This window comes from Canis lupus, chromosome 3 (assembly GCF_003254725.2).
Source record: "Canis lupus dingo isolate Sandy chromosome 3, ASM325472v2, whole genome shotgun sequence".
NCBI lineage: Eukaryota > Metazoa > Chordata > Mammalia > Carnivora > Canidae > Canis > Canis lupus.
In genome coordinates this window covers 69138172-69151615 of record NC_064245.1, presented here as the reverse complement: position 1 = coordinate 69151615, position 13444 = coordinate 69138172, and the positions used below count along the sequence as shown (strand labels likewise).

The following is a 13444-nucleotide window of genomic DNA, read 5'->3' as shown; positions in this document are numbered from 1 at the left end:
TGTCTGTGAAGAATCCCCACCCTGAGGCCCCACAAAAAACCTTCACAAATGCTAATTCTCCTCCCTTCTCTGTGCTCATTCACCAGGACCATGATGTTAGCAGTCAGATGAACTGGTTCCTTAGCACCTCACTGAGCTCAACTTGCTCATCACCTAACAAGATGCCTTGGGAATGAGAGATGCGGAAGCTCCTAGCTGCTAGGAATTGCCCTGCCCATGTTTCGTTCACACAGCCAAATCTGTACTCACTTTTCCTAGCCCCATCTGTGTGTGCCAGTGATGGTGCTCCATGGGGACAGAGGTCTTGGTGTCTAAGGAAAGGGGAGTGTCCATCGCACTCTTGAAATAACGTGTATCTGTGAAAAGAGAAAAATTCAAAGTCATACTTTAGCTGGACTCAGCATATTACAATTTACAAACTATGTGCCCATCTAAAAACTCACTGAATCGTCACAACGTAGGTATGAGGCAAGCAGGTGTACTTCCACTGGACAGATTAGGAGATTAAAGCCCAAGGGGGAGGATTTGTATTCCTTCCAGTCCACATGTGTGCACACCAGAGTCTGCACTTGAGCATCCTTCAGTCTCTCAGCCCCTGGGAACTCCTGTTCATCCTTCCAGCCCTGTGCTCTCTCATGCCCTTTGCAGATCTTCCAAGGTCCCACACACCACCATCCACTGCTGGTTCTCCTTTCTATGTTATATACCTATTATAGTCTATCCTATTTATCTGGTGATCCTTCTGCATCTGCCACTGGATTGTGACCTTCCTGAGAATGTGGATCATGCTTTGTTTACCTTTGTGTCACTTGGTCAATCCTAACACGGCAAATACACACAGCAGATACTCAGTCATTGCTTATTGAGTGAATGAACAAAGGAGTTTCATCATTATTTACAAGGTGATTCTTTCCAAAGGGACCTCTGTAGACTCATCTCAGTGGGTCAGGCCCTCAGAAATCACAAGTGCTTCCTCTTCTTTTCCCTTACAGCCCTGTCCTATATTTACAATTCAGAGAACTTGCCTGTGTGCCCCAGTTGGAAAGAGGCAAGGGTGGTTGTGAAATTATGTCTTTTTTACTCTTAAGAAGCTTGGCTTTGTTGCCATGCCCTCGTGCTACCTATATGCTGGCTCCCTGGAAAACAAGTGAGCCAAGTTGAAAATTCTTCCCTTTTATGCTGCTCTCCATTATGCAAACTCTGTCTTAAATTACCCATGTAGAGGTATCTGGGTGGCTCATTGGTTGAGCGTCTGCCTTTGGCTCAGGTCCTGATCCTGGGGTCCTGGAATGGAGTCCCACATCAGGCTCCCTACAGGGAGCTTCTCTCTCAGCCTATGTCTCTGCCTCTCTCTGTGTGTCTCATGAATAAATAAATAAAATCTTTTAAAAAAAATCTCCCATGCTGCCCACAGTCCTGCCCATCCACCCTCTCCCATGCTCACCACTTGTTCCTAAGACTCAGGAAGAAAATCATGATAATAACAACCAGTAGTTACAGAGCTCTGACTCTGTGCCAAGTCCCCTGGTGAGAACTCAAAAGAACTCTCAGAGGGTAAGTTCCTTTATTATGAACACCATTTTCAGGTAGAGAAAATGAATTTTTTAGGCTTGATCAAGGCTGCACAGCTAGTAAGCCATGGAGGCTAGGATTTTAGCCTGGAGTTGCTTAATTTGGAATCTGCGGCTTTAATTACTGTGCAGTATTGCATCGTGGATGTGCATTCTTAGATTTTTAGGTCCCAGATGTTACCTGCATATTCCGATTCCTTTATAGGTCTGGCTGGTAAAATTTTTATTGGTTGCCATGCCTCTACCATGTGAAGCTCAGGGTCTTCATAGTCGTCATCGTTCTGGTCTTTATCTCTACCCAGGACTGCTGCAGCAGAGTTCCTTTCCTAAATGGGAGGGAACATTTGAGGGAGTCAAGGGAAGATACAGTTATAACCAAGATGATGGGCTACAGTGCTAGCAAGGGGAGTGGTATAGATTCTTTTAGCCGGAAACATTTAAGAATCTGGGGTCTGGGCAGTTAAATTCTTGTGGTAAGCAGAATCGTAAAGATGTCCTCATATACTCCCATTCTTGGTTATTCAATCAAATAATAATCTGAGTCCTGCTGTGAAGGGACATTGAGGATGTACTTAAGATTACTAATTAGCTGTCCTTAAAATAAGGAGATTGTTCTGGATCACCTGAGTGGCCCAGTATAATCACATCAGCCTTTCAAAGCAGAAAAGAGATTTGCAGATGATGTGATCTTGTCCTACATACATAGGACATTCCAAGAAGCCCACTAAAAAAGTTATTAGAACTGATAAACAATTCAGCAAGGTGGCAGGATACAGGATCAATACACAAATTTCAGTTGTATATCTATATACCAGTAATGAGCTCCAAGTCTGAACACTGGGGATGGCAGGATTGGGTACCACTCAGCAAAAGATCTAATCATCTTCATGGAAATTCTGGAATCTATACCTATGTATTGGGATCTGGATTCAGCACTGTGCTGTGTTTCAGCCCCGATACTAATCTCAATAGTCTTTCATATAGAAGGATCCCTTATCTCTCTTAAAGTTTCCACTAAGACTCCAAATGGCCATGGCTATGAATAACAGGCCCAGTTATAAGAAATTTTCATGCACATCCTCCACTTTGGCCCTCAGAATTAAGAACTTAGATATTTCTTTTACAAATACAGAAATTGGGAATGGTGGAATCTGAAAGCCACACAGTCATAGGTGCCATCGATGGGCAGAACCAGGTCTTCTATCACATTCACACTAAAATCCAGCACCCAGTATTAAAGTTGTTCTGAGCCTAAGACGAAGGGTGAATAATCTAGGGCATTCCTTGTGTTGCAACATCCATAATTTTGACTTCTAACCAGAGAGTGCAGTGGCAAACAGCGTGAGCCTGGGCTCAGATCCTGTTTTTAAGTTCCCTTGTTATTCTGCAGAGAGCATTTCACTTCTTTCTAGCCAATCCTGGTCACACTACATGAATTGGGCAGCACACTAACTCTTTCTTTGGACTTTCAATTATTTTATACTCAAAGACTGAAAACTTAGAGTCAAAGTTACTGCATTATGGCCTTAACTATTTCTATTCATTTTTTGCACCTAGTAGATTCTTAATATATGTTTGTTAAGTAAGCAAAAATACATAAAATAATAGATTTTAATTCGATTTAGGATGTCATTATGGTATGATTTAAAGTTTTTCATTTATATTATAATTTCTCTGGTTACAGAGATATATTTATCAAAAGCTGCTTCAAATTTATTTTTGGAATAGATGATACACACACACACTAATATAATCTCTTAGAGTTATAGAGTGACTTTGGCAACCAGAAGTTAAATGAGACAATGCATGTAAAATTTTGAGGAAAATGCCTGATGGTCAGTACTTAATAAATAGTAGCTATAAATACTACCATGGCTGCTACTGTACTAATGACAATTGAAGAAAATCAGAGGTAAAGCAAGGCCACCAATCTTCCTCTTAAAGCCTCTCTAACATTTGTTAGGGACTTTATATGTGCTAGATGCTTTATGTACTTTATTTCATTGTATAAACACAATAATCTAGGAGGTGGTTTTATTATAGTGGAAAGATTTGGTATTCGGGGCTTGTGTTTAAATGCCAGGTCTGCATGATTCCAGTGTATGTGGACAAGTTGCTTACCACCCCCAAGTGTCCAGGTGTATGACTTTTTCCATCATTGCTCTGTCAAAGCAGTTTGGTACAGGTAAAGACAATGTCCATGATGGGCCTGATTTCCAGGCAAACAATGCCCCTGTCTGGAAGACCTTTTAGGCTTTACCTGGGCTCCAAGTAACCTGCTTATTTGATGCGAGAGTGCAGAATGCAATTTAGTAAGTCAGTGTTCTCCATGGGAGTGTTCCCCGTGAAGGAGGTGGGCTCCCTAAAGACTAAAGTATGGCTTTGAGTGTGCTGCCCTTGATTCCTATCTTTTTTTTTTTTTTTCCCTTGATTCCTATCTTAAAGGAAAGGGAGACTCAAGTCTTATAAGAACTGAGGGCTCAGGCAAGTTATAAAATTATAAAATTCAAGGGGCTCAGGTGTAAGAGAACAGGGACCAGGACAGGAGCAGGAAGAGGATGGAAAGGGTGAGCATGGTGACCCAAAGGAGAGAGGTGAGGTCACTGAACACAAAGTTGGAGTGGGACCATTGGCATGGTTGCATGGATGCTGTGCCCCTAACAACCAGGCATTACAGCTATGAAGCCCCACCTTTTTGGTCTGATCTCGGGAGGCAAGCAGGACTCGGACTGGGAGTTCTTGGTTGGGAAACCAGGTAGGGCCAGTCTGCTTAGGGGCAGCATGGACCCAGGATGGAATCACCCACTCCTAGATCTAAACTGTGGGTCCACTGTATGACCTGGGGGACATTACATAACCCCCTTGACTCACTTGCTCAGTCTGTAAATTGGAGAGGGCTAAATCTACTTTATTTGGTTGTAGTTGGATATTAATGAAGTAAAATGTACATAAATGTTCTATGTTGACACCTGCCCATGACAGGAGCTCAAGGCATGATAGATCCCCTCCTCTCTAGTTGATGAGTTTCGGTAGAGCTCAGTGCCCAGGGCAAAGTGAAGCTGCCAGGGGGGGAACTTCAGGGGTATTCACAATTGACCTGGCAAAGGGGGGAAGGGGGCTGGGCTCTTCTCCCCCAGAACTGCATACAGAAATGAGTTCTGAACTGGAGTAACTCCTTTCAGGATTTGACAGACATTTGTTGCAAGGGCACCATTGACATACTGTTCTGGCAATTACCAAGACTCTGTGGAGTGTAATATCTTTGGGAAATCTTGGACCTGCTGGAAGAATCTGAGGCAGAGTTCATCTTGAGCCCAATTCTATTGTGGCGTCAGGGCACAGAGGGTTACCCTGAGGGATGGCAACCACCACCCCAAATCTGTAGAGAATCTACACCAGACCCTGAGAACCTTGCCTCCAGGACCAACTATAAATTTTGGTTTGTCTCTTTCCAGAATGAGAAAGAGACAGAATTTTCTTTTAAATATAATGAATTACATTTATTTATCTAATTATCTATTACCTATCTACTGTCAATAGCAGGGGTACTTAACTAAAAACTCAGTATTTTCTGTCCATAAACCTCCTACTTTATAAAATATTTTGTGATTTTGTGTGTCTGTGTCCTGAGGTAAGGATCCATAGCTTTATTTTGATTCTTAAAGAAGTCTTTCAAAGAGTAAAGAATCAATGATTTTAAAAGCAGATTCTCTTTCTCCCTCTCTTCTATCTGCCTATTTCATATATCATCTGTAGATATGCTAATTAAAACTATTTAAATTATGTACAATTTAACAGTAAACTTGTTTATAACATTAGGGGGCTGAGTTCGTGTTACAAATTTCAAATTTTCTTTAGTCCTTAAAATTCTTGTAAGTATTCTTAACAGCTTCATCATATGACTATGTCAATCTATTCAATGTTTTTTTTTTTCTATCATTGAATATTTGGAATGGTTCCAGGGTTTCTGTTTAAATATATTACTATAAAATATAAATGAGTTTTTTTTACATACTAGCCCAAGTTTTAGACTAGTTTCTTAGTTTAAATTCCCAACCATAGAATTATTGGGCCAAAGAAAGTAGACATTTTTATGTTGATTGGTTATTATGAAATGGCTTTCCAGAAAGTTAGTTCCATTTTAAGATTTCACCATGAGCCTTAGGAAGTGCTTTTCTTGTCACTCCCTTGCCAGCACCATGTGGTGGTATTTTCATCTTATTTAATCTTCGCAGTGGCCATGTGAGTTAATTTTTATCTGCATTCCATAGCTGAGAAATTGGAAGACAGTTTTTTTTTTTGCCTCTCTGTCTATTAATGCCTTGTTATCTACTTATTTATTTTTCCCAGTTTAATTGAGACATAATTGACCTACATCACTATGTAAGTTTAAGTACAGTGTGATGCTTTGATTTACAATGTATATTATGGGAATACAGTTTATACCCAAGAACTGACATGCAAGTTTCTCTGCTAGGAAATCATGCCATTTGGAAAAACTTGTTATTATTTCTTGAAATTCGCCAAATGCCTTGAAAAGAGCCACCACTCACTTTGTAAATATCAAAGACTGACAGGTAAGGAGGAGAAGTGGCTGACTTACACAGTGGAGAAGAGGCTCATCAATAGTCCGGTACTGGCCTGCCAACAGAAGTAGATCAAAGCGTTACTGCAAAACACTGAGAAGAGTGAGGGTGCCTGGGTGGTGCAGTCGGCTAGGTGACCAACTCTTGGTCTCACCTGTGGTCATGATCTTGGGGTGGCAGGATCGAGTCCTGTGCTCTGCACAGAGTCTGCTTGGGATTCTCTCTCTCTCCCCCTGCCCCTCTGGCTCTTACTCTCTCTCTCTAAAATAAATCTTTAAAAAACAAACAAGCAAACAAACATTGAAAAGAGTGGCCCTTGCATTTCTTTGGAAATTTTGTGCTAATTTCCATTCGTTTCTCTTGACAGTGATTGCCTAAAATGCAGCCTGTATATCCATACTTCTGGTTCTAGCTGCTGCTCTTGCAAAGCAGGGGCGAGACAATCAAATCCAAACTAGGAAGAAGGGGGCTAGACAATCAAATCCAAACTAGGAAGGCTCACTTCTTCTATGGCAGGTCAGCATCCGGTCACAAGGACGCCCGGGTTCCGCCCATCAGATGTGCCCAGTCATGACTCAGCGGCGTCCGGGCCCCCTCCCCATCCCTCTGGCACACACGTTGCATTTGCTGTAATCTGGCATAGCTTCATCTCCTTGAACAGACTGGAAATATTTTGAGGGCAGGGGACAGGTCTACTCATTCATCTGTCCTTAGCTCCAGGCATAGGGCCCAACACTGAACAAACGAGTTCTTCACAGGTGTTTGTTGAGTAAGTACTGCTCATGTGAAGTTTCTCAGTGCTCATCCCCCTCGCTTGGACTTGTTTCATGAAAGATTGCCTGGGGGTCATCTAGTGCACTCAGTCAGTGCTCTGCTTTAAACTTTACCCTCCGATGATGCAGAGCCATCAAAGAACTGCTCACATGATCTGCAGGGTGTTTTGCTTCCTCTAGACTTAATTTTCCTAAATTGCATTATAGTTTCATGCTGTTAGTCTGCATTGAGGAACACTATAAGCAGAAAATGTTCTTATCACACCCTCTTTATTAGCACATATGTGAGAAGTTCCTAGCGGGTCTTGGGAGCTGCATGCTTCTCAGGGATTGGTTTGTTTTGATTTAATGAAAAACACCAATTTTATAAGAGATCATATTTCTCTTCCTCCTTTGGTTGTTAAGAATCTCAGGGCAGATTTCTGGCCTGTGTCCAAGTCACGTAGAGGACCACAGTATCATGTGTATTTTTACATCTTGCTCTGGCTTCATCATGTTCGTAGACTTTTGCCCTTCCACACCGAATTCTCTTACCATACCAAAATATGCAATTAATAGCTGGGAATTTGTGTCAGCATGCCCAAGCCTTGTGTAGAGTATAATGTGTAAATTAATGAAAGTTTGGCTCAGTGGAAACACAGCTCTCTGGAATTTGCTTAGGACCAGTGCATCAGGGAAGTGTTAACTAGCCAAAGCTAATCTCCTTGAGATAATGAGCAGGAGTCTGACTGCACCTGCTTCCTGGTCCCAGCCCATCCTGATGGTGAGCCTTGCAGCCACCACTGTCCTGGGGGCACTGATGACACCTTCCTGTCCCAGCCAATTATACCCCTGCTGAGAGCCCTGGTGGAGAAACCCACAGGTTTTCCAGCCTTTCACAGTAGCAATCTGTACTCTCTCATGAATTGAGTTAAATTAATGAGGTCACCCATAATGATCAGCTAGGCTGGAAGAGCAAATGAGCACCGAAATTTTGGGGATCTGTTCTGGCCCATAGGATCTAGGAAAGCAGCTCTGCTGTCTAATTCAAAGTTTGAGACAACTTTATTTTAGGAAATTGGCCTCATCAAATGTTTTCATTATACTGACATCTCCACAGAGAGCTTGGGGTCTCTTCGTTCATGAACTTGCAGCCTGAGACTCTCCTGGATCCCCCAAATATGTTTCATGCCACTTCTGAATGTTTGCTTGTGTTGATTCCACCTGGAGTCCCCACTTCCTCTGTTTTGCCTTCCATAATGCTTAGTGCCCTTTGAGATCCTCTTGGGGTTTCCCTCTCTGAACACTCTAGGTGACTTGAATGTCATGGAATTGTCAGGACACTTAACTTTCTGTCTCATTGTGACACTTAAATAAAAATAGGCAGCATTTGATTACATCTTTGATGGGTATGTACTTGACCCTTTTTAAAAAAGATTTTATGTATTTAGAGAGAGAGAGAGAGAGAGAGCGCACATGAGCAGGGGGAGGGGCAGTGCTGGAGAGAGAGAGACAGAGAATCTCAAGCAGACTGTGCTGAGTGTAGAGCCTGACACAGGACTCGATCTCATGACCCCAAGATCATTGTCTGAGCCCAGATTAAGAGTTGGATGCTTAACCGACTGAGCCAACCAGGTGCCCTTAGGGAAGGAGTTGTATTTATCTGCTGCAGTACTGTATGTTACTAACAATGCAGTTTGAAATGTAATTTTAAAAGCATAGTTTTAAAACTGTAAATCAGTTCATGTCACTCATGGCCCTTGGAATGCCCCATGGAATCCAGATTCTTTGCCATGGCCCTCAGCATAGCCTGGTTCCTGCCCCCTTTCTGATCTCATCTCTTTCCAGTTCCTTCCTCACCTCTGAAATTAGCTACATCAGCTTCTTTCCAAGTGTCTCCAGTACACCCAGCTCCTTCTGCCTCTGAGATCTGCATGCACTGTGCTGCAGTCCAGAACATTCTTTCCTCAATGCTGCCTATGTCTGGGTTCTTTTCATCAATTGGATCATATCTTAAATGTCATCTTCCCTGGGGTGGGGGTGGGGGACCCTCCCTGACCATCAATATTAGGTAAAAATGAAGGAGTACCTCTCCAGCCCTGCTCCTCACTAACTCAAGCTCCTTGAGTGGCTTTGAGGATGCTGTGAGGATGCTCACCTAGTTCCATTTAGTCTTCCTGTGGGTTTGTGGCCAGCACACATTTCCCAGTGTCTCTTACATGGGGTGGCCATGACATGATGCTATGGCCACTGGGACAAAGTGTGTGCATGTGCATCATTCCAGGATGACTTCCTTGACCCTCTCCTTCTCTTGACCCTCCTGATGCTCATCTTGCCTCTGTGGCTGGCTAGAGATGGAAGACCCTGAGGTCTTCAATAATAATGGAAGCCACTGGTGAAAGGAGAATGAATCTCAAATGAGTGCATGGGGAGATGACTTCCTTCAATCCACATTTCGACTGTGATGTGATCAAGAAATAAATCTTTATTTTTATTAAACCACTAACATTTGTACTTTTATGCATTATAGATGTTAGCCCTTCCTGATTAAAACACTCTGGTTTCTGCATAGCATGTAGGAACAAAGCAAGCCAATAAATATGTTCTATAGTTACAGACCCGGTGCCTGCCTCCCCTAAGGCAGTGCTGAGATTTCAGGCCCTCGATCACTCCTGTAACTCAGGATATGGCAAAAGCACCATGAATGCATAGCCAGCTGTGGAATAGAGTGTGGAAATACTCCAGAATTGAGAACCAGTGACAGAACCACCAGTAGAACCTGATCTCCTCCCTGGCTGAGTAAGCTTGAGTTTGACACCCTCTCCTGCAGGCCCTGGACCCACACCACAGAGGCCCCCCAAATCCTTCCAGGTCTTTGAATCTTCCTGGGGCTGAAGGATAGTCTGGCTCCCCAGAGAGAGCCACTTTCCAAAAAGATGAAAGAAGTTTACCCAGCATCTTTTCACATCATTGTCCTGGAAGAGTTAGGCTCATGTGTCTGCAGAGGGTCGTTCATCACCCACTGACACCAAACAGCTCCAGAGAACAACAGATTCCTGCATTCCTCACAAGAAAACAACATCTTTTTACAAAAGACAACATTCTCTTGAAAGTTATTTTTAGAAGGGAAGTGAAGATGAATATGTGTTGTGTAAGGCTCCAAACCTTTCCTGATTCGCAGAGGCAATTACCCCAGCCTTTGCCTATCAGCTTGCACACCTCTTCTCACAACTACAAAGTTATGATAAAGGCCTATGGCCAGTGGCCATCAAGTTAAGGTCCCCGGACCATTTTCATCTTGGGTGCCTCTAAAAAAAAAAAAAAAAAAAAAAAAAAAAGGAAAGAAAGCAAAACCTGCCCCTGCCCCCGCCCCCTCCAGTGCAAACCAGTTCCTTTCTGCACAAGCTTCTATGGTGATACCATCACACTGATGTCTGCGGACCACTGATGTAGAAGCTCCAACTCCCTTCTGTTGGGAGATGGGCCATGTAAGTCAGATAAAATTAGAGAGAAGTTCCAACTATCTGTACTTGTCAACACCTCCTTGAGCGGAAGCCCCTGGAAGCGTGAGGCTGGTGCATTTTAGGGCCTTTACTCGGACAGGGCTGTTGGCTGTGCCCCCAAGGCCTGGCTCCAGTGGGATGGTTGCATCAAAGGAAATCACTGGTTGACCCAATTCCCAGCAGGTCCCATCAAGAGAATCTGTCTCTCTGGTGAGAGAAGGGAAGTGAAAGTAGGGAGCCTGCAGTGCTCTAGTGCTTTCTGTTCTCTGGGAAGTGGAATCCACGGGCTTTTCAGATGATGGCATTCCCAAACCAGCCAGGTTCCCCAAGCAGACACAGCTTCTGTTTTCATTGCAGTCATAAGATTTCGGAGGGCAGGGGAGGCGGAGAGAGGTACGGTGAAGGTGAGTGTTGGCTCCAACTCCAGAGGCTGCCAGCTGGGTGGGCCTGCTCCCAAATATGTGGTGAAAAGGGAGAGGCCAGCCTGGTCCCAAGGACCCATCACTAGGAATCCAGTAGCAGAGACGGCTGTGTGTCTCCCTACATCCTCTTTCCTCCGTCTGTCCTGGAGGCCCTGATGGCCAGCTAGGCACATGGGCACCTACAGCAAGGACTTGCTACACACCCCGGTCTTCCTCGCAGTCATGTGTGCCCGTGAGTCTAAGTTTTGGTAAATGGAAGAGATGGAAAATCAACTCACAGTCTGCAGGATGCTCTCTGAAGAGAAAGTGTTGTGCACTGTTGATTTCTTCTTTTTCTTCCCTTCCTCCCTCCAGCTGCCCGGAGCACAGCTATCACTATTTTAGGCAATGAGATTGAGGCCAATACAAGGGAGGGAGCAGGATCTCTGAGAACCTGGAGGAGCAGAGCGGCAAGCAGCCTTGGACTGCTTACCTCTGGACTTGACTTACACGGGAGAAAATACACACGTCACACGCAAGCCCCCGTGATTTCTTTCTGAACATGTCTTCAGCCTTTACTGTTTCATCTCCTTGCGGAGGTCAGCTATGGAATTCACCAAAGATGTAGCAGAGCCTCTAATGAAAGGCATGAATGCCTATTTCATGGAAGCCAAATGAGAAGTCAGAAGTTCTAGGTTCAAACCCTGGCCGCGCCGGTGTCTGGCCACATGCACTCAGGCAGGCCTGTAAGCCATCCGTTAACTAATATTAGCTTGTAGAATGAGAAGAGGAGTGTCTGCCCCAAACCGCAGTTGAGAAGGTTAAAAAAATACCCCTCTGGCGGTGTGTCCCCCTCGCCCCCCATGAACAGCTGTGTTTCATGTTTCAAGTTCAACTTCATGACCAAATCTTTTCTACTCAATCCAGATTATGAGTACTCTGCTGTCAGATTTGTGTTAGGAGCTTGTTCATTCCTGAGTTCTCATTTTAAAATAAAAACAGCGCCTTTCTCAACGTTCAACTCCATTGACGTAGCTCTGTTGATTCTTCCCATTGGTCCCTCAAACTGGTCCCCCGTCCAGCTGTGAGGCCGAGGGATTCAGTGACACGGTTGGTTGACCCTCATTTTAAAGATGAAAGCACTGCTTGGCACACAGCATGAACAAGTGTCCTGTGACAGATCTGAGCTCTGTTCTGCTGATTTATTCCCCAGGGGATCTAACTCTCTTGGGCTCAGTTTACCTAATCTATACTGTATTATCAGCACCTGACAGCTACATTAGAAACATCTATAAAATGCTTGTCACAAACTAGGGACTCATTATATATGTAAGTTTCTTTCCATTTTCTCTCATTCATAGGTCCTAGGTTTTGCTGAGAACCAGTATTCTGGGCTCCAGACCTCTGGTCCTGGGTTCTTTTCTCTACCTGTCCTGCCTTCATCACTCTTTGTCTTTTAGGAGCCACAGGGTCTCTGGGGACTGAGGGCATCAATCTAACCTTCATCTCCATGATGGAAAATAGATAATCTACCCACTTTCCCCTGGCAAGTTCCAAACTTTAGGACATCTTCAGTTTGGCATCAAACCATGGCTATGGGGAGAGGTAGGAAATGAGTTTCCTTGCATTCATTCTCACTATCTCTGAGGAAAGGCTTATGATGTCCTTGACTACATGACTTAGGCTTGGGAAGAAGAGAGGGAAGAGGGAGGGAAGGAAGAAAATAGTAAGAAGAGAGAAAGGGATGTGTAGAAACAGATGAGTATGGATTATACACACACACACACACACGCACATAGAACATATGGCACATCTGTCTCTTATCTATCTACTAGCTCCATGATCTAGCTCTTCTGGACATTCCAGTTTTATTCACTGAACCGCAGTCACCTGATCTGAAGATTATGCACTGACATGCTGGTCACAAATAGGCCAAACTCACAGAAATAGCTACATGGGAAGCATTTATTGGGAGTGTGGAGAGCAGGCTGAATATTCTCACTAGGTGGCCCTGGAAGTTCACTTCCTTTCTTGAATTCTTAATTTCCTCATCTGTGGAGCACAATATTAGTATCTTAGGTAAGCTGAGTCCCTAGGACCTTTCAATTTCATTTTCTTAAAAGTCAGTGCTCAAAGCTGGTTATGGTCAGAACTACCACAAATTGCTTGGATGGATGCATGCATGAATGGATGGATGGTGACAGATAAGGCAGCTATCTTCCATCCCATTTCTTGGGTGATCTCCTGCAATTCAAATAAAATATTCTGAGACAGTTGTCCAGAGAGCTGACGGCAGCTTCTTGGTGGAGATACTTTTGATAGTTTCCTTTTTCTTTGTTTTTGCTTCAACCAGTGATTTTCCAAAGACAGTCCTAGCACGACACGAGTTGGAGTTCTCTTGTGAAAGGCAGGGACTCCCTGGTCTCACTCTAGATCTGTGAAAGCATAGACCCTGGAGTGGGCTTGAGAATATACTTTTGTGACTACTGTGATTCTGATACACTACACATTTTAAAGACAAATGTGAATCCCTGGGTTTACCAATCATGGATGATGTGAAATCCTGGCTTGTGTTAATGGGAACTAGGGGAAGACTTTTTCCCAGCAATTCACCCGTGAACCATTCACATC

At 43.8% G+C, this 13444-nt stretch overlaps 1 protein-coding gene across 3 annotated transcripts in view; it reads right to left on the bottom strand.

Annotated features, from left to right (window-relative positions):
* The window catches only part of CLNK (cytokine dependent hematopoietic cell linker), a 207991-nt gene that overhangs the window by 57897 nt on the left and 136650 nt on the right, over nucleotides 1–13444 (bottom strand). For all 3 annotated transcript variants that reach the window (XM_035714586.1, XM_025437777.3, XM_035714585.2), the window contains 3 exons: nucleotides 6175–6212; nucleotides 1753–1897; nucleotides 250–356 (listed from right to left, as the gene is read on the bottom strand). In XM_035714586.1, coding sequence (XP_035570479.1) covers nucleotides 250–356; nucleotides 1753–1897; nucleotides 6175–6212 — 290 coding nt within the window. The remainder of the gene's footprint in view (nucleotides 1–249; nucleotides 357–1752; nucleotides 1898–6174; nucleotides 6213–13444) is intronic.